The 19,537-nt window shown below is 38.2% G+C and overlaps 2 protein-coding genes across 2 annotated transcripts; both read right to left on the bottom strand.

The window, feature by feature from the left end:
• Window positions 1-2,630: 2,630 nt before the first annotated feature.
• On the bottom strand, window positions 2,631-12,411 carry kiss1rb (KISS1 receptor b). The gene is made up of 10 exons (XM_023288623.3): window positions 12,275-12,411; window positions 12,115-12,185; window positions 10,513-10,978; window positions 8,348-9,778; window positions 7,921-8,167; window positions 7,399-7,523; window positions 6,395-6,530; window positions 5,131-5,369; window positions 4,895-5,047; window positions 2,631-3,848 (listed from the first exon to the last, which is right to left on the bottom strand). Exons 5-10 carry the CDS (start codon window positions 8,138-8,140, stop codon window positions 3,612-3,614), a joined length of 1,110 nt encoding a protein of 369 aa, XP_023144391.2. The 5' UTR covers window positions 8,141-8,167; window positions 8,348-9,778; window positions 10,513-10,978; window positions 12,115-12,185; window positions 12,275-12,411; the 3' UTR covers window positions 2,631-3,611.
• A 62-nt stretch (window positions 12,412-12,473) lies between these two features.
• isca1 (iron-sulfur cluster assembly 1) lies at window positions 12,474-19,096 on the bottom strand. Its single transcript, XM_023288633.3, has 4 exons — window positions 18,977-19,096; window positions 15,387-15,440; window positions 14,139-14,244; window positions 12,474-13,577 (listed from the first exon to the last, which is right to left on the bottom strand). Exons 1-4 carry the CDS (start codon window positions 19,055-19,057, stop codon window positions 13,429-13,431), a joined length of 390 nt encoding a protein of 129 aa, XP_023144401.1. The 5' UTR covers window positions 19,058-19,096; the 3' UTR covers window positions 12,474-13,428.
• Between the last annotated feature and the right edge of the window lie 441 nt (window positions 19,097-19,537).

Raw genomic sequence — 19,537 nt, 5'->3', positions numbered from 1 at the left:
GGATGACAGCTGCCTGCGAAACGATGCGTTCAGGGACGCCTCCGGAAATTCGTAACCCCCACTTAAAAAGGATTTCCAAACGTCAGGTCAAGTCACTGTAATTTCTACAGCACATTTGAAACAACAGACCGTGAGCTTAAATGCTTTCCTATAGAGAAGCAAGATTGGTGTTTTATGCCTTCTTAAAAAAATCAAAAATTATGGGAAAGACCCAATTTACATAAAATATCAAGGTTAAGGTCTTACAATATTATATAGAATACACATCTACCTGATCAAAATAAATATTAAAGTAATTTCAATTTCTACAGATTTAGAAGGTTAAGATGCTATGAAAAAAATATAAAATGCAATGCACAATACACTTTAGCAGATATGGGGATTTTTGATTATTTTAAATGCAATGTATCTACAAATATGAAAAAAATAACAAGGCAAGAACAAATATTTAGCATGTTTTATTAAAAGTACATCAACAGCAACAAATTAGAGTCATCTCAGGTATAATAAATTTCAGGCAAACCCATCACTGGATGCACAACAGGCCTCCATGAACACACACTATAAAGGTCATAACTCCTGGTTTGACCTGTTTGGATAACTAACCTTATTAAGAGTCCCGATGCTTCATATTAACCATGGATAAACTTCTGTACAAATTTTTAAACAAAACAAGGACTGTGGATCATTCAGCTCGAAGCTGTCCTAGATTTAATCACACAACTAATTTTCTATGGCAGCTTCATTCTGTTCTAGCCTCATCCTGTGCTAAAATTAGACTCTTGACCCCAGATTTTCTATGTGCAACTGACTTTGTGGTCTTTTGACAGATCATTCTGGGCCTCAGATAATGATTTAGACCATGTAGGACTCATATTAGTTAAATAATCTAATTTCAATTTTTAGGTTATTTGTAGTTAAAAATAATAAACTACCTAAATATAGTTCAATGCATTGGAACATTTTAATCATCGTGTGGCATTTTGCTGTACAGTATTTATTCCTTCATGTGTATTCTGTGGTAAAACCTGGTATTTTTGGTGTCACCTGAAGGCAGCACCAGGATCCTAACTCTCAGCCAGTCATCCCATTGGCCAGGGTTGGCCATCACGGCTGTGATTGGCTAATATTGATTTGGCGCTCCGCTGATTGGTTCCTCTGTCACGCCACTGAAATGAGAGCGCGTAAAGCAGCAGGAAGTGTCGTACAGCTTCTTATATTCCCAGCTGACAGAACCACACAGTGTAGAATAATGGAAAGCAGTTTATAATAAACCTCTGACATTGTATTAAAGTCTTACATGCAAACAGATAAACTGAACTGAACTGAACTTTAAAATATGATATCTTTGAATGAGTGTGTTTCAAGGTGTCTAACTGTAAAATTAACACTTACTTCCTCTTACAAGTAATTTAGGTGATACACAAAAACAACAACCACCTTTGTTTGCTCTTTTGCAACATCACGTGTGTTCCATCAGCAATAATTCAGTGGTGCTGGTCAATATTTAAAGCTGTTTCTGTAAAGATACAGGATTTTTCTTCAAGCCATGACAAGAGGAAGGGTTTTTGAATGTGCAGAGCCTTTATGTGGGGCAGAAAAACATATTTTATTTAAACATTTTTACTTTTGTTTAAATGAAAGCGTGTTTCTGCTTTCACCTTCCTTTCCTTATGTATGTTCCTGCTACACACATTAACATCACACAGGAGCAGCTCACCTGAAATCTACAGCTTTCCTACAGCAGTGTTTAGATAAAGCACATTTTAGGTTTTAGCTAAATGCAGTGTCCTATATTCGTGCATGTTTCCCCACTATACGCTAGTTAGCAGACCAGCACAGTCTGAGTCTAACTATTAAATAAACTAAATAGCACAGTAAAAGGTGTGTGTAGAGACAGTCTTGTATAAATTGAAATAGGTCAATGTTTTTTCAGTTAATCAGACATAACCAGTTAGAAGAGCTGTGCTTAGGGTTGCCACCTTTCAGAAATGAAAATAAAGTACTCCCACCACGGCTCCTCGGGCCCACTACCACCCATGCAGTAGTATATTTAATTTAGAAAAAAAAAACATTTAGTCATATTTAAAGCTTTAAATGCACAGAACTGGGATTTTTTGTATTGTTTTATGATCAGAGGTTATGTATGAAAAGAAGTGGCACCATTTTAAACAGTGAAACTATACTAATAAAACAAAAATGTAAAGATTAACCAGTGTGCAATACTGTATTCTGAAAAACATAAATAACTGAATGCAGAATACTGAACAAAGAAATTCTCTACAAACGTTTTGTTTTTTTGTTTTTTTTTAAATCTAAATCTAAATTTTATCTTCACACAATTAGTACATTAACTTGTGCTGTTAACATATCAGAGTTCTGAGTGAATATTGAATCAATATGGGGCGCAACAATTAATTGTCAAATAAAGGACGATTCCATATTTAAGGGCCCCAGCTGTGCTACCGTGCTGGACAAAGGCAAGGGTTCACTTAAAAGAATGACAACAACGTTAAGAAAACAGTTCACGTAGAATTTGTTCAGCTTAAGGGTTTAACCCCACGCCTTACTTTATCATTTTCAATCATTGATTAAACCCTGAGATATCTAAATTATTATTATTATTATTATTGTAAATACCAGCACAATAATGAACCTTATTTCTTCTACCAACACAATTTTTTTTGTCTTCTTCTTTTTCTTATTTGTAACATGTGTGACACCTTGAATTTCCCAAATGGGATGAATAAAGTATCTATCTAAGGTTTTCCATTAAAATAATCTCTGCAGTTTGGATAGATTTGTTCCTCAGAAGTGTAATTCTGTGTTTTTGAGATTGCCATCGATACCCTGCATTTCACTTTTATGGCACAGACTGCTTATTTTGCTTATGATATGTCTTCCAGCACCATATGGACACTGTAACAAGGTAAAACAACTTGATTTTTGCAGGAGAGAGTCTTTAAATAATTCAAATTAGTGATGTTGCTGTCCACAAAGGATCCAGAGTTACAGTTGTTGTCCTGTACAGCTTTTCTTTTGTCCCGTTTTTTCGTCACCTTCACCAGAAGCTGCAAAGAAGCTAAAAGCAAGAGCGAGCTCAACCTGACAAATTGAGTGCACTGGTCCACCAAATCTGGAAAAATGTGACAAACATAATTGTATTTCAGTAGCTCGTGCTGGTCACGAGAGGCACCTGACTGGTTTGTCCATTTTAAGAGATCACATGGCAGGAATCACTACACAGTGTGTGTTTGTGTGCCTGTGGGTGGATATTTTTTGTTGCTGTGACCTATATCTCTTTACTCATTTACTTTATACAATTACATTATGGGACAAAAACGAGTCTCCATAATGCAAATCATTACATTTTAAGGTAAAGATGTGTTTAAAGGTTAAAGTATAGCAAATACTAGTTATGGTCAAGGTTAGAGTAAGTCTTCAGGAAATGAATGTAGGTCAATGTAATTCCCTCTGAAGCCGCAGAAACACAACTGTGTATGTGTGTGTTTGCCTTTGCACATAAATCACACTGAGCTGACTCCTCTCATCTCCACAACGTACCATAAATAAGCAATGAGTGCACAGTGTCCGAACGCCCCGTGTGGCCTTTAGGAGCCAGATGAAAGAAAGTGCATCTCGTCTTCTCCTTTGGGTGCCTGCGGATCCATCTCTCCCCCGTCCTCTGCGTCCAGGTTTCCCACCCTGACTCTCGCCCTCGAACGCCACAGAAACATGGTGGGGAAGGCGTTCCTGAAGGCCTTCCTGAAGTTGTTGCCCATGAAAGCGTAAACCAGCGGGTTGACGGAGGAGTTGGAGTAAGACATGCAGTGACCCCAGATCTTCAGCTGTGGAGGCAAAATGCAGCAGATTTAGACGGAAGGCATCAAACTAGAGAGTTTCTGTCACCACGGTCCTGCTGTTTACAGTCACTGTCTGAAAGGGGAACAATGAGGCTGAATTTATTGTTCAGTTTTCTGCCATAAATTGTTTTCTCTTCTTCTTCTTCTTCTCCATGTAGGTCTTGCTGACAATAGAGTAATGTAATATATTTGAACTATTTACTTGAATTAATTTCATGATAAAACATATCTGAACTTGAAACTGCTTATTCAAAAGCCTAAATTGCGTCCAGTGAGGCCAAATTTTACAATTCTAAAAACTTGATTGCGTTTATATAATGAGAGAAGAGCACCGTGAGTTTAAAGTCGACATCTACAGTGTACAAACAGGACAGATATTGACAAAAAATGTTCATAGCGCCTAATGTGGAAAGGCGATTGAGCATGAGGTACTGGGAAAATAACATTTGTATTTATTGCTTTTTTTATTTTTTACAAATGAGAATGCTTTTAGCAAAAAAAACAAAAAACAAAAACAAAAACACATCAACTCCTGTGTCCATCCTCTGCCATGTTCCACACAGTTAACCTTCAAAAAACTGATCACAAGGTAAAAGTAACAGCTTTATTCCCCAAAGCGCAATAATTACTCTGGTGATGATTTAAGGATGTTTCTGAGGATGACTGCCTATAGCCTATTTACATTCTGGTATATTTGCACCATGTAAAGTTAGATACAATCATAATGATTACAGTGATGCTGAAGAAGATGTTTAAATCTGATCATTATGAAACAAGAAAAAAATCTGATGTTCATGAGGAAGGTTGTTTCTGTATCATTTCTAAGCAGATTTGTGAAGATTCATTTGCCCTCAATGGATTATTGGAGATCGTAAGCCCACTAAAAACAGTTTATTCTCATTGTAATAAGTTGTGTATGATGGCTGTCTCTTAAGATTTGACTGAGGAGTGAATAGTACTTCAAAAATTCAGTTGAACCCTGACTACCTGCCAACACACATGCACGATAAGGATGATTTAACTTGACTCACCTTGTACAGAATGTAACTGCGGAGGCCGAAAGCTTGCAGGAGGATGCAGACCTGGATGGGCCCCCAGCAGATGAGGAACAGGACCACCATCACCACCACCATCCGGGAGACTCTCGCCCTCACTGCTGCTGCTCGCTCTGCCTGAGCCTGGAGCTGTAAAACCAGAGTGGCTTTATCATGTCTCTGTAAAGATCAGAAATATGTTGTGGCTTTGAAACGAGAACCTTTCCCCTGACTTGGTAGCTGCTGTCGATGGGATTCACGCTGGACTGGCCCATGCGCTTGAGCATGAAGGCGTAGCAGGCGGTGATGGTGAGCAGAGGCAGCAGGTAGACGGCCAGGAAGCTGTAGATGATGAAGGCTCTCTGGAGGCGAGCTGAAGGGAAAACCTCGGTGCAGTACGTCTGAGGACCAAACCAGTAACCGGCCTCCAGACGCTGGTAAACGGCTACAGGGATGGACAAGAGCAAGGAGCCTGGAGAAGACAAGGGGAATGGAGAAATAATGCATTTCTTTTAGGGCAAGTGTGTCAAACATTTGGCCCATGGGCCGGCGGGATGACTTTACAAAGTTTAAGAATTACAGAGGTGAAAATGAATCCTTATTGTGAAAATATTTGAAGACATTGACCATTATGCAATATAATGTCAGTCAGCAGCTACAGTACAAAAGAGTCTGGTTTGGTGGAATTGTGTCACAACTTTTATGTATTTTTTATGTATAAATTTCATACATTCACAAGACAGGGGGATAACTTAACTTTCTTCCTTAATAGTTCCAATTTAGTCTGTACAATGTGTCAGTTTAGGTGGTCAGGATTACCACAAAGATGTGGAAATTAATGTAAAATTAAAATAATCTCTAGATCTTGACAAGTAGTTTTGATCATAAAGTAAAATACTATATTATTGTTCAGTTCCTGATACCTGCGACTAAATGTTTTGTGCCTTTGTAGATACACTGTGATCTGTAGGTTGTTATGTGTAAATGATAAACTGAGGCAGAAATTGCACTTAATTTTCTTAAGAAATTTCAGGTTGTTCATAATGTTTTGTAAAAAGATAGGTCTTTAAATGTGAACATTTTCAGAATGTACATGTACTTTTTAAAACTAAAACAAAAGGAAATATTTGGAGTTGTTATTAATAGGTTATTATGCTGTGATTTTACTGGTCTGGCCCACTTGAGATCAAATTGGGCTGTATGTGGAACCTGAACTAAGATGAGTTTGACACCCCTGTTTCAGGGTTTCAGTTTCTAGTATTGACTGTGATTTAATAGTGATTAAACTGGCTTAAATAGTAACTTTAAAGGCATGTTTCTGTGAATGTTTCTCAGCCTGTCACACTGAGCATGCCGAGAGAAATGTCCTGTTGCCACTGTCACCAAAATCAGCTGCTCCATCTTTTCTGATTTCAACTTAATGCAGGATGTAATTCAAATCTGAGGGTGAGTTGTTGCCGCTGTCTCATTGCGAGTGTGTGTAAATGTGTGTGATACCTATCCAGATGGACACAGAGACGGCCAGAGCCATGCGGGGCGTTCGGTGTCGCAGTGACTGCAGGGGATAAACGGTCACGTAGCAGCGATCAACACTCATAGCTGACAGAGTGATACAAGTCGCCTGTGCAGTCACCTGAAACACATGCACACACGAGGAGCTTTTATTTTCTCAGTTCTAGTTTATAGCCACACTACATGAGGAACATTTCTCTTAGCTTGCCTTGTAGAAACGGAAAACATTATAATGTAGTACAAATCTGGAGGATTTTGTGCAGGATGTAATACACAAATACATTTTTTGCTGGTTCTTGTGTATACTGCACGTGCTATATGAAGGACACACACAAAGACTACTTACTTCATTATAAACATCTTCATAATGTAGCTCACCCAATATTTTGTAATTCATTATAACCCCATTATAACACGATGACAATGAATTTATTGCATTTTAGGAACATTATGCATTATTTTACACTATGCAATAATTAAATTGAATGCACACACTTACTTAACATCTAGCTTTTCTTTACATATGAAAATAACTGCAAATATGTGTGATGCAAATTTTAGTGTAAAAAGCATCATTTAATAAATCATATTTACTTAAGTGAAAGATTTGTTTTTGCTGTTGCTTTTTGTTTGTTTTAGGGTTTGTTTGTTTTTTGCACTAGCTGGGTAGCAGTAAATCTAATTGAAATTATTCTGTCCTTTGTATAATGCTCAAGAAAATCTAATTATTATTGCTGTGCCATGAATTGAGATTTTGGTTACTATGCTATAATAATAATAATAATAATAATAATAATAATAATAATAATAATAATAATAATAATAATAATAATAATAATAATAATAATAATAATAATAATAATAATAATAATGTGGTATAATATCATCTTTACAGTGGCTGTAATGGTTACGATGTTGTTTTCTACTGTTATTTCTCCAAATGTTCCTAGCCTGACTGTTATTTTTATGTGTGTGTTTATGTTTCTCACTTGCTGAAGGTAGTTCACCAGTCGGCACATAAACTCTCCAAAGATCCAGCTGGGCAATGGGTAAAGTGTGGCAGTGAAGGGCACACAGCAGACCAGGAACAGGATATCGGTCGTAGCCAGATTTACTGGAAGAGAACCAACAATAGTGATTCCTAAACAGAGAAATGTACTTTAGGATGTGTCGACATGAGATGCATTCAGTAAAATTGGCAAGTTTCTCTCAGAATGTGGCTTTTATGTTGTTTTTAATTGTCTTAGTCTTTGCACCCAAGACTTTCTGGAAAGCAATACTGATGCTGAGCGGATAATCTTGGTGAAATAGTGCAAATTAAATGGAACTAATCAAGGTGAAAGCATCAACATAACAGAAGTGGTGTTGGTTGTGATTTGTAATCATAGTAATGGTCAAATAAAACTTACTGGAACTCTTTACCTACTGCAACTTGCAAATGTATGGAACACAAATGAACCAAGAAGTGGTTGGGAGTGAAAGCTGATCCTACTGCACTGCAGAGATGTTACCTATGTAGAAATTGGTGACGGTCTTCATCTGCTGGTGCTTGGTGACCACATGGATGACCAGCGAGTTCCCGACCAGACCGACCAGCATGATGAGGCTGAAGAAAGTGGGGACCAGCCAGGCGTCGACCAGCACCGGTGGTCCCTGACCCTCCAGAGCTGAGGACTCGTTGCATACAGAGCCACAGTCTGGATCGTGATTGGCTGCTGAGTCTGCAATCATCTTCACAAACCAAAGCCAAGAATGTTTCTATGGCACATGAATAACATAGTCAGTGTCTGTTACATACATACAGCAGATTTAAATACAGTGCATGCATGATTTATTATTTTTCTTCAAGTTATTTAAATGAATACCGGATATTTTGGATTTCTGACACCACACCAAGCTAGATTAAGTATTTACGCACATTCAGTAAGCTTCTCCTACCTGTGTTGTGTCTCTCTGCTCACTATGTTGGTCTGCGATGGGCTGCTGTTGGTCTGTCTGCAGGTCTGAGATGAAAGCACTGTTATAAACCAGCAGAGCTGGTGGGGTGGGGGCAGCGGGGGTGTCTGGAGGTCGGAGTCATTTAGCTTTTTAGGTGAGAACGTCAGAGTGAGTTCTAAGCCAAATCTTCATCATTATGTGTAATTACCCAGGACTGGTTGCCCCTGTAAAATGACTGCAGCTGGATTCGAATCAAGTTGTTGCTAATCATCATGTTAACATTCAGTCAGTGTCTGCTGCAGCTCAAACTGCAGCTCTGAGCAGCCGAGCCAAGTCTGGAAGTGTAGAGAGGAGCCTGACAAACTGACCAAACAAATCTATAACAAATATATTGTTAGTCTTGGATGTGACAAAAGTCAAATAGTGACTATTGTCTGTGAAATCATATTGACTTCTACCACACACCAGAGTGTCTCGTCGAGGTGGTTCAGGGTCGCAGTGACAGTACAGATTGATTTCTCCTCACTTCCAGCACAACAAACAGCTTTTAAAGCTGTCATTACATCCTTCACTGAACCAGCTGCCAAGCAACAAGTGGAAAACCTGCTAATTTCACAACGTGATACGTGTGGAGAGTGAAGTGTGCAAAGGTAATGTTCGTTGGTTTTGCAGTTGCTGTTCCTGACCATCCAACATATAAAATCATTTGACATATTTTATTTTCTCAAACTAAAAATAAATGTAAACAAATTTTTTAGAGGAATTGTGCTTGTATGTAAAAAGATCTGTAGCTTGTATGCCCAGAATCTGGGCTTAAATGTGCTGAGATGTCTCTACAAATCAGGATACTTCGATCACAGTTGCTCCTAGTTGTTCTCTTTTTTTCTCTATTTTTTTTTTTTTTTTTTTTAAGATCACATATTACTCTCCATATATTTAAACAAAATTTGGAAGCATCTTTGGACTTGTGGAATCTCACTTAAATGTTTGGCTTTTCTCAATGTATTGCTGTGAAAAAAAACAGTTCCATTTGCTTTATGCACATAGAGCACATAATGGATTTTTGTCTTTTGCTGAAGATGATCTTACTTTGGAAATGTGTTGAAAAGAAAACAGTTTTTTATTAGCGTTTTTCATTTTCTGCATTGTGAATTTCTATGTGGTTTTCAACTCTTCAGTTAAATACAAGTTTTTAGTTGTCAGTTCTGGAACAATGATCAGTCTGCCACAAACTATTTCTGCCGTTTCAGTTGGATTTTTATCTTGTTTGTTCTTTTAATATTCTTCAACTGGGCAGCAAAGATCAGGGGTGGCGTGTAGTTTTTCCTTCTATCTGAGAGGTCCCTGGGACTCCAGATTTCTTTGAGGCACCTAAAAACAGCTTCCTCTGGAGGTCCGTCAAGTCCTCAAAGAACCACTCATTGGTCGGCCCTGGAATGATAAAGATCCAATATTAATTTACAAAATGGTCTCTCAATGTATCAAAACACTTTGCTGAATGAGATTATGTCTTTTCCTCTGACAGTGAAAAACACAAGGCCTTCGCTGTGATCACAAAATGGATTTAGTGCTCAGCAAAAGAAACTTTGCTTTTGTGGGAAGGAATATTTCACAACTTCCTATACTATGTTTTCCCTTTTAACATTATTATTCTGTCGTCACAAAAATCACAATATCAAAAATAAGCATTTCACATCTCACTTAATTTCTACTTATTATGATCTCAATAATGTCTGCATAATCGATCTCAACAACAGACGCTAATATTCAGATCAGAAATCTTAAAATTTTATCATCGATCATAAAGAAAATAATCACCTTTACTCATATTTGTAATTTACTACATGTCAGAATGCAGAATGAGTTATAAAGCAGCTCTTCCAGGCCTGTGTCTGTGATTTTATACAACTCATAAATCCAGAAGCTAACATTGTGTCTCATTATTGATTAGTTATTAACATAGTAAAGCTTTATTTCCAATCTGTGTAAGGTATGGTTTAGGAAAATACATATCCTGTTATAAGAATTACTTTGTTATTGATTTGATTTTCATTATAAGACACTGAAAACTGACTGTAAAACAGCTACAGCCTCGGGGCAGTGAGTGTGGAAGGAAAGCACTAAGGTTGTGTATTTAAGAAGGTTACAACCAGCTGTTTACTAACCAGGTGGGAGAACCTGTTGAGGCAGCATCCATTGTGCTTCACAGGACTGCTGTTTGTTCCAAGCATGCACTAGCTCCGGCTTTGTAATCTGCTCTCCAACACAGAGGATTGACTCTGAGGAAAACATTTTAGATTCTTCCGCCACATGTGCAGGAAAGACAGGATTTGATGGGGTTAAACTGTGTTGCCGTTGTTCCTCCTGAGATGAGGCCACTGCAGTGATGGAAGCAGGATCAGTTACTGCAGCAGATAAACTTTCACTTAGATAATCTCGCCTCTTGAACTGACACTGGGAGAGCTGCTTGATGTTTTCAGGGAGGACGGCTCTGGATCTAAAGCTACCGTGGATGTAAGAATTCCCTGCCACTGTTTTCCTCAGGATGGAGGTGGTGCTGGTGAGGCGGGGGTCAGTGGTGGCACAAGGCGGTGATTTCCACTCAGCCAAAGCCTTTATCAGGTCTGAAATCTGAGAAACAGCACAGACAGGCAGAAGATTTTCAGACACTGACACAGAAATGAAATATTTTTCATACATGTGTCCAAATTACATATTTTCTTCAAAAGGGCATAAGTAAATACTACCCCTGCAGAAAACAGATTAAAACATTCTTTAAATACTATACTGATAGTATAACAGTGATGATGACTTGTCCAAAAGTTTGAGAATCTTTCTTCTTAAGTCATTTCGTCTCACTGACAATGAACTGTCATTAGAAGTGGCCAGCTAATGACAGCTCCTGATCTTAATCATTTCTCCAGCTCTTCAGACCTTGAAATATCACTAAATAGCTATGTTATCATAAGTAACTGCCTGTAAATGAAGTTCTACCAATAGTTTGAAGTGCCACAAGAAAAAGGCGCTTAAGGGGGAATGTGGAAGTCAAGACAACACAAGAAAAACCAAAGCAACAAAGATTAAACTTCATGTCTGATGGGCAGAAAGGCACAAAGCAAAACCTCCATATGAGTTAGATTCTGCTTTTCTGGTCTCATTCAGTATAATGTTACTCTAATGTTTGATGCTGATATTGATGCAGGTTCTTCAAATCATGGCAATTTGCTTCTGCAGGATGGAAGACAATAAATGTAATATTGGCCCTGACAGGTCAGTGCCAACATCTAAGGCGTGACACAATAATCCACATTTCCATATTAGCAGCGGAGCAATCAACGTGTGTTCATCAGCTTAGTAAAACTTTTCTGTCATTCAGTTCATTATTTTGATCCATTTTAACATTTTTGCTCAACTCTCGCAATTTTATCAGTGTATTTTTTGTTGCTGTGAGCTACTTTTTTGCTGATATTAATTTTGTATGTACAGTTTTGTTTATCCACAGCAGCCAATAAAATATCAAATATAGCAGTTCTAAATAGCTTTTTAACTGTAATTATTAGCTAAATCACATTTTTCCTAACTGTGGTCATTATGAAATGTCATGATTTATGTGAATTCCTGAATGCAACAACGCATTTCCAAACATAAAGTCAAAACCAGATGATCTGTGCATCCCTTGATATTGACGGTATCCTTTACAGACTCACAGCATTCATGAAGTCGCAACTTTTCACCACTTAAATTCTGTAAGCATTGTTTCTCAATACCTTCAGGCCATGAAATTCTCCTCTGTCAGAATCTCCATCCTTACTTAGATTATCCATGACCCCCAAAAAACCTGAAACACAGTCAAGCAAAGTGACTCTTATGTCAAATTTATTGTGCTGAAATCCTTAAACAGTAATGAATCTTTCAGAATGACTGTACCTCCTTCTCCCTCTGCCTGAAGTCAGCTGATCAGAGGGGACAACAGCTGATCAGCCTCCATCATGATGCTTCACTGACACAGAATCTGACAACTGTGCTGTCTCCATGGCAACTATGATAAAGATTCTACTGACAACTGGTCCGTCTCCATGACAGCAGTCCCACAGGTAGCAAAGTTGGACATGAAACAGAGACCATATGACTTGGTTTAATGATTTATTATTTCATATGTACACAGACGTATTGCACAGGTTACATCTTAAGAGCACGCCATTTATACAAACACAAAGTTCTGGCTTCAATCAAGCAAGAAGAAACCACCGGCAACTTTGTGTTCTTTTATGTGAAGGATACATGTTTTTGTGCGTTGTGTTGGGTTTGTTTGTGCGTATTTGTTGTTCAACGGATTTACATTCTTTATATTTACACACACACAGAGATAAATATATAATTTTTAACTTTTCAAAAGATTTTACAAACTGATAAAACAGTTTCAAGACACTCTTCCACTTTTGCGTGCTAGTGGTACAGGACACGAGGACAGCACACCGTCTTACAGCGTGATTATCAAAGAGCTGATGATGGCTTATTAACTAAGGGTTTGGGTGGATGGATTCAAACCTGAAAACAGGATACCAATGGTATCATGCTTTGTCCTCAACTTAAACCTCATTAACTCCCAGCTGCAGTGACCACGTTCTCAGGCCATGCTGTACCATTTTCTCCTGCATGTAAAAGTCACAGTGAAGTTTGACTTAATTTCACAAAATAATGTGCGCATGTGTGAAATGGCAGCAAAAGCAAAAAATAACACCTTGCTTCTGAGGTCCTAAGGTTATCTAGATGCAAAGCCGAGAGTAAAAAAAAAAAGTTGTTGTAATCAGTGGGATCTGAACCTAAAATCATTTTTGTCGAGATGGTTTTGACGACACAGATGGTGTTGAAAACTTCCTCTAAGCTTGACGATTCATACATGGATTTCAGGTGTAGGTTTATGTGAGCGGTCTGCAGTAACAGCAGTGGTGGGAACTCAGGGAGGTCCACATCTCGTACTACTTCATGTCGGACTTCCTCTTCAACAGTCTCTCAGTCTTTCTATGTGAGACGGGGTTTTAGAGCAGGGAGGGAGCGGGAGGACGGAGGCTCCGTGACGCTCACATGTTGAAGCTTTCTCCACAACCACATGTGCCCTTGATGTTGGGATTGTTGAAGACAAATTCACTGGACAGCTTTGACTCCACAAAGTCCATCTCAGTTCCCAGAAGGGTCAGCTGAGCCTTCTTCTCTATAAACACCCTCACACCTGAAAATGGGACACAGTAGAGTCATCACTAGGTTTTAACCTCACATACAGGCTGGACTGAGCACAAAACATATGTGGTGGAGAAGCTGAGCAGCAGAATACGTGATTTTACTGACATCACGTAGAAGACCGTGAGCTTCAGTTTTGTTACTCGTTATACAAAGAAGTCATTCCCTCTATACGGATAGATTAATTTCTAAAAAATACACACATTTTGTAACCCATTTCTGTGTAAAAGGTCTGTGCACACCTCACATTAAAAATACAGATAGAAGACTGGCCAATTTTAACATTTGCAGCTGATCTTCACACTCCTGTCAGTGTAGTGTTCTAGCAGCCACTCTGCGAATGGTGTGCATTTGTTGCGTGTTCAGGGTAGTCATTCTTTCAGAGTACGTAACATTAAACACCTCTAAATACCTTTAAACCCCACAAAAACTAATGAAAACTTCCAACTTTAGCACCCTCCAGTGGCAGTGTTCCACTTAGAAAAGCACACCACAAATCAATCTATAAAAAGGTCTTCAATATCTGCGGTCTTCATAGTAGGACATAGCTTACCATCCTGTACAACTTCTTCATCAGATTTGTCTTTCTCCTTGGTGTAGTCCAGTGTATAAGTCAGTCCGTTACAGCCACGTGTTCTAACTCCAACCTTCAAACCGATCTGGTAAAGAACCAGATGCATGTTAACATCCACTTGTCTTCAAATCTCCTCTAAGGTATTCAGTACAAACAGAAATAATAGAGGAAAGAACGTAGATGGGTTAACTAAAACCAACAGGAAAATCTCATAACTGCATTGAAATAACACCTCAACAGACAAATCATTATTCCTACAATATTTCTCTGGGATTATTGTTACACAACTCAAAGCTCATTTGACTGATTATGGGATCCGATATTCAGCATTTCCTTGAACCAATTTTAGAAAAATAATAATAATCTAAAGTATAAAAGCTTTGATGCTGAGGCCAATCTCTCTCTCTATCTGTAGTCACAACTGTGATCTTGAGCAGTTTACTGCCAACAGCACTATCTGACTGGTTACATGTCACAAAGAGCAGCCTGTCAACACTCAAGGATAAACGCTGAAAAGTTCTTCTTAAATTAAAGATATATGAATCATAAATTAAGTCATTTCAATTAAGTTTTGTGCTGGAATGTGTCTTATTCTAAATTCTGGCACTAAGATTTTAATTTTTACTGTAAATGTACATCAGTTCCAAATATCTTTATCTTCCTCCTTGATTACTAAAAATCTGTATCAGCCCTGCAAAAAAAAAAACACCTGACCCCTAAATTTTTCTTTATTGCTAAAGCTTGTGTGACTCAGAGTAAATTAACAAATCAGTAAAATTTTAGTGTTTCAAAATGACTGTTCTGTTGCTGTTAATTCAATGGCTTTTTAAAAGGACAAGGGTAAAGGCTCTGATACGCTAGCACTGTTCAACAGATTGACATGTTGAGCCACAGTCCCATGCAAGGCTTTCTGATGTTCCTGTCATTTCCTCCTACCAGACATGACTTCCGGTTCCCTTATATGATCTTTCAATTTCACAATCTGTCTCCTAAAAAAAGAAGTATGTTTCACCAAGGAAGAAACACAGTGACAGTGTGGGCTCACATTTAAATAAGTGAAAATAAAATGTGCCTAAATATTCAAGAAAAGTAACTTATCATCCTGGTTTACTGAAAATGCAAAGCTCAAAACAACACAGCAATCTGTTGCTCTTAGAAAAGATGTAGTGAAGCTGTGTCCTCTTGAGGATGATGTTGCAGTGAATGATGGCCATATCAGTTACTCACATATTCTGGTCTGTCCTGCAGCAACAACCTGACCTTGCTCACAGCTGCTGGAGTCTACAATAAGACAATAAAAGGTACAGTGTTACTATTCAGAGGTAGGGTATACAAAGGATTCAGATGGAAGCTTTTATTTTGGTAAAACTGTGACTGTTTCCAACAGTGAGAGGAAGAATGACAATGCAGAAACAGGCTGAGTTTGTTTATATTCCCATTGCTGTTCCTTCACTGTGAACACACTGTTGCAGGGTTCAACACTTCAGCTTTTTCAAAATGACCTGCACTTCCATAGCTTCTCCTGTAACAGAGCATTTGTGGGTACAGAAAAGAGGGATCCTAAATGTTTGGGCTCTAATGTTGAGTCATATGGGAGACTGAGGTGAACTACATTAGCCACAAGGTGCTAATCTCGTAAAGCCCTTTAAATGTGACCATCTGTATGTGCTGCTGATTCCAAATGTAGAGTACATCCCAACCGTGTCACAGCTTGGAGTTGTTTCATAACTACACTGTTATGTCTAAAACTTAACTTGTAGGCCCTTTTATAGTGTGTAGTAAATAGCTTGACCAGCAACACAAATATTTGATACTAAATTGTAAATTCCCATTTCTTTTTATAGAATTTTTTGAAGGGTAGAATGGTTAAGCACATTGATATATAAAATGATATATGGTTATATCATGTTTGATGCATCATTTAGTAACATTTATGGCTATTGTTGTCCCTGAGGGCAAAAGTAAAAAGTACAGCAGAATCCTTATATGACACATCTGCAGTTGCGTCAGTATTGAAGGAAATCCCGCTACATTACGTTTACTTCAGTGCACTACCTTTATCAGCGCAAACCACAAACACTTTATCTTGCAGCAGTACTGTTGACAGAGCTCATCAGCTGATACTCACACGCCCATGACAACAAGCCACTACTTTCAGCTTCTGACACTCAGAATTTTATTTCATTTACAGGGTACTTAATTACTGTTTATTTTCTGGCATACTAGCTCCATCAAACAGCTAAAAGTGAAGAATGGCAGCATATTTGAGGGAAGAACATCACAGACATAAATGAGTGACAAAGTTAATGGGGCAACCTACCTAAAGCATTTTAGTAAGGTGCCTCCTTAATCACACATTTGTATTCAATTGAGTTGGGATTGGACAACCATAAAGGCCACAGGATATGATTAACAACATTTTGATACTCATCCAGTCCTACAGTGAGCTCTCGATCCCTGCAGTATTATGTTTCTCCACACATTATTCATAATTTTCCTGTTAGATGCCATGCATATGTATCTAACCAAGATCTGTGGGAATATAATATAGTTGAACTACAACACTGTCTAGTTTCATACTGAAGACCATATAGCTACTGCAACAACTGAATTAAAAAGTCCATCCTACAGGTTTAAACATAGGTCAGTTTATCTCTTGGGTGGGAAACTAGACTGGACAAAAAAACTCTGCAGTTCTCTCCAGGAAGTGCCAGAGTCGGCTCTTTTTCCTGTAGAGGCTCCAGTCTTTTAATGTGTGTGGCACCAAGCTGTGCATGTTTTTTCATGTCTGTGGTGGCCATTTTCTACACTGTGGTCTGCTGCAGGAAAAGCGCATTTAAAAGACCATCTTGGTCAAGGGGACAGATCTAGACAATCTACAAAAAGTAAGAAGATGTTGTCAAAACTCCTCTTTATCATAGAGAGCAACTCCTACCCTGTACACAGTGGTTGGCTAGCAACAAGAGTCCGTTTAGCCAGAGACTAGGAATGACTAATCCGTTGCCATGCAATCAGTTAATTACGCTTTACGATTAATTAAAATTACATTAACATTTGTTTTAATTATTTTTTTACATTTGAGCATCTGTTTCATGATAATTTCAATGTGGGGATAACTAGTGTTCTCATTTTCATTACGTTTGGCATAAATGTTGATATACGGGTTCAGAGGACTGTGTGCTCCTGGTTCAAGTTGTATCCATAAGTTTATATCTACAACTAACTTTAACCAATACACTCATAAAGAAATGGTGTCTTCTGCCATTATCCATGTCACATTATTATACCTGGTCTCTACACTGAATTATGATCAATCCAATTCTTATAACCAGTTGAAGCAGCTATAAAGGATCTATACAATTCATATAAAGCAGTTTTCCACTTGCCAAAAAGTAACTGCAGCCCCTACATTGTGACTCAAACATAAAATAATGCATAAAATTACTCGCTTTCATTCACAAGGGTTACATTTTAAAGATTACAGCCCACAGAATAAATATAAAATTCACCCATAAATCATGTTAATTACAGTCTAGTTTCCAAATATAAACCAGGATAGTAGACATACTAAACACATACAGCATAAACATCGGAATCAATACGATAATACTGACTGTAATGTAAATGATATGCCTCATTACACTATAAACTACAAGTATTTCGTTGGTGTCACAGTTACTCTGCAACAAGAGAGCTTTCACCAATCCATATCTTTGCAATTACCCCATACAAAGGGTTATGTGTATTTGCAGGTTATGACTGTTTGATCAAGATAAAAGCAGATGTAGATGTATACAAACTGAGAGATAATGACTTTTTTGGCATGTTGCCGGTCTTCCAGTTTAACTGGGGGTCACATTGCTTAGTGATTTTTGTTCAGAGTTTCAGATACTGGTGCAAACATCAGATAATTACAGTGGTATGTTTAGCATGTCCATGAGAAGTGCTCTAGTAAAAATGTCTATTAGAAATGATAGAAATCTAAAAGCACATAAATTTTAGTCTCTACATCATGAAGTTCCTATTTAAACAGCATAAACCACTAGCAAGTGATCATTCTGCTAAAGACAAGAAATGGAGCACAGAGAAAGCAATATGTAAACAAACATCCCCAGACAGCATGATCACCGGTTAAACTGGAACAACAGAACAAATAAAACGTTTTTGGTTGTACTATAGAGAAAAATGTGATCAAGTGTACATGGGACTTGCCAGGGACAAAAAAATTGAGGATATTCTCTGCTGGATCAATGTAAACCTCTCTTTTACCATCCTCTAAACTTAAAGAAAATGCTAAATTTAATGTCTGGAAGCTGCGTTTACTATCATGAAAGCTAAAATTCTTCGAAAATATAGATTTAGTTAAGTATTTATTTCAAGCTATTAGTGACAGCTTTATTCATCAATTACGCCTCGGCACTTTTCTGTACGTGTTTAACTGCTAATATGCAGTTCGCTGTCAAGGAACAGCCAAAGGCACATTACCAAACAACAGCTTAGTGAGCGTCCTGCGAGTAACGTTAGCATCTAATTAAGCCCAACGCCATTCTTGTAGAACCACTATAGCGTGTACAGCACCTAATATAAGCTCTTCAACATGATGAACAATGAATCGTATTTGTCAAAAAAGCTCGTGAATGAAACCGAGTTGTTCTGGGTGTAACGGTGAACTCGCAGATGCTGAGCTAGCTTAGCTAACTTACACAACTAAAGCAATTTAACAGTCGCTACCGTTAACGCCGCACTTTCTTAAGGGACACACCCTGGACTGACAAAAAGTGCCGTACGTGAGTTTATAACATAAATTAATAACTCACCAGGGTTAGTGCGGCTCTTGTGGGTAGTATCTTTCTTTTGCTGACCGCTCGGACGGTCGCTCGCACCATGGAGGCAGACATGTTGCTAATGTTAAAATCACAACATACAATTGCGCAGGCGTGTAAAAAACAAAGTCAAACGCCCCTAAGAGTCACCGCGCTCAGTGATTGGATACTATTGTGACAGACAGGCGCGACAGCCAATGGCCTGACAGATGAAAGTATGCCAAGTTTTCATCAGCTTCTGTTGCGTAACCTTCTTATAATATTGTACTGTTACAGAAGCACTGCCGATTCTGTTATACTCTTGTTTATTGTTCCTAGATCATCCCTCCTGTTCAACTGTCTTGTCATATTCATTACCACAAAGAAACGCTTAACTAAACGTCCACCAACAACACTTTTCCATAACTTGCAGCAATGACATTCTGGCTCTATAATGATGTTCTTCTCGGCTACATTTTGCGTCTTCTGATAGACGTTTAGATAGAAATCATAACACCCAGAGATCAGGGTGGACGAAATTCACTAATACCTTTCTGAATACGCTTAAAGCGCCTC

Source organism: Amphiprion ocellaris, chromosome 6 (genome assembly GCF_022539595.1).
Source record: "Amphiprion ocellaris isolate individual 3 ecotype Okinawa chromosome 6, ASM2253959v1, whole genome shotgun sequence".
Classification (NCBI taxonomy): domain Eukaryota; kingdom Metazoa; phylum Chordata; class Actinopteri; family Pomacentridae; genus Amphiprion; species Amphiprion ocellaris.
The sequence above is the reverse complement of the archived record's forward strand: the minus strand, read 5'-3'. Positions and strand labels throughout refer to the sequence as shown.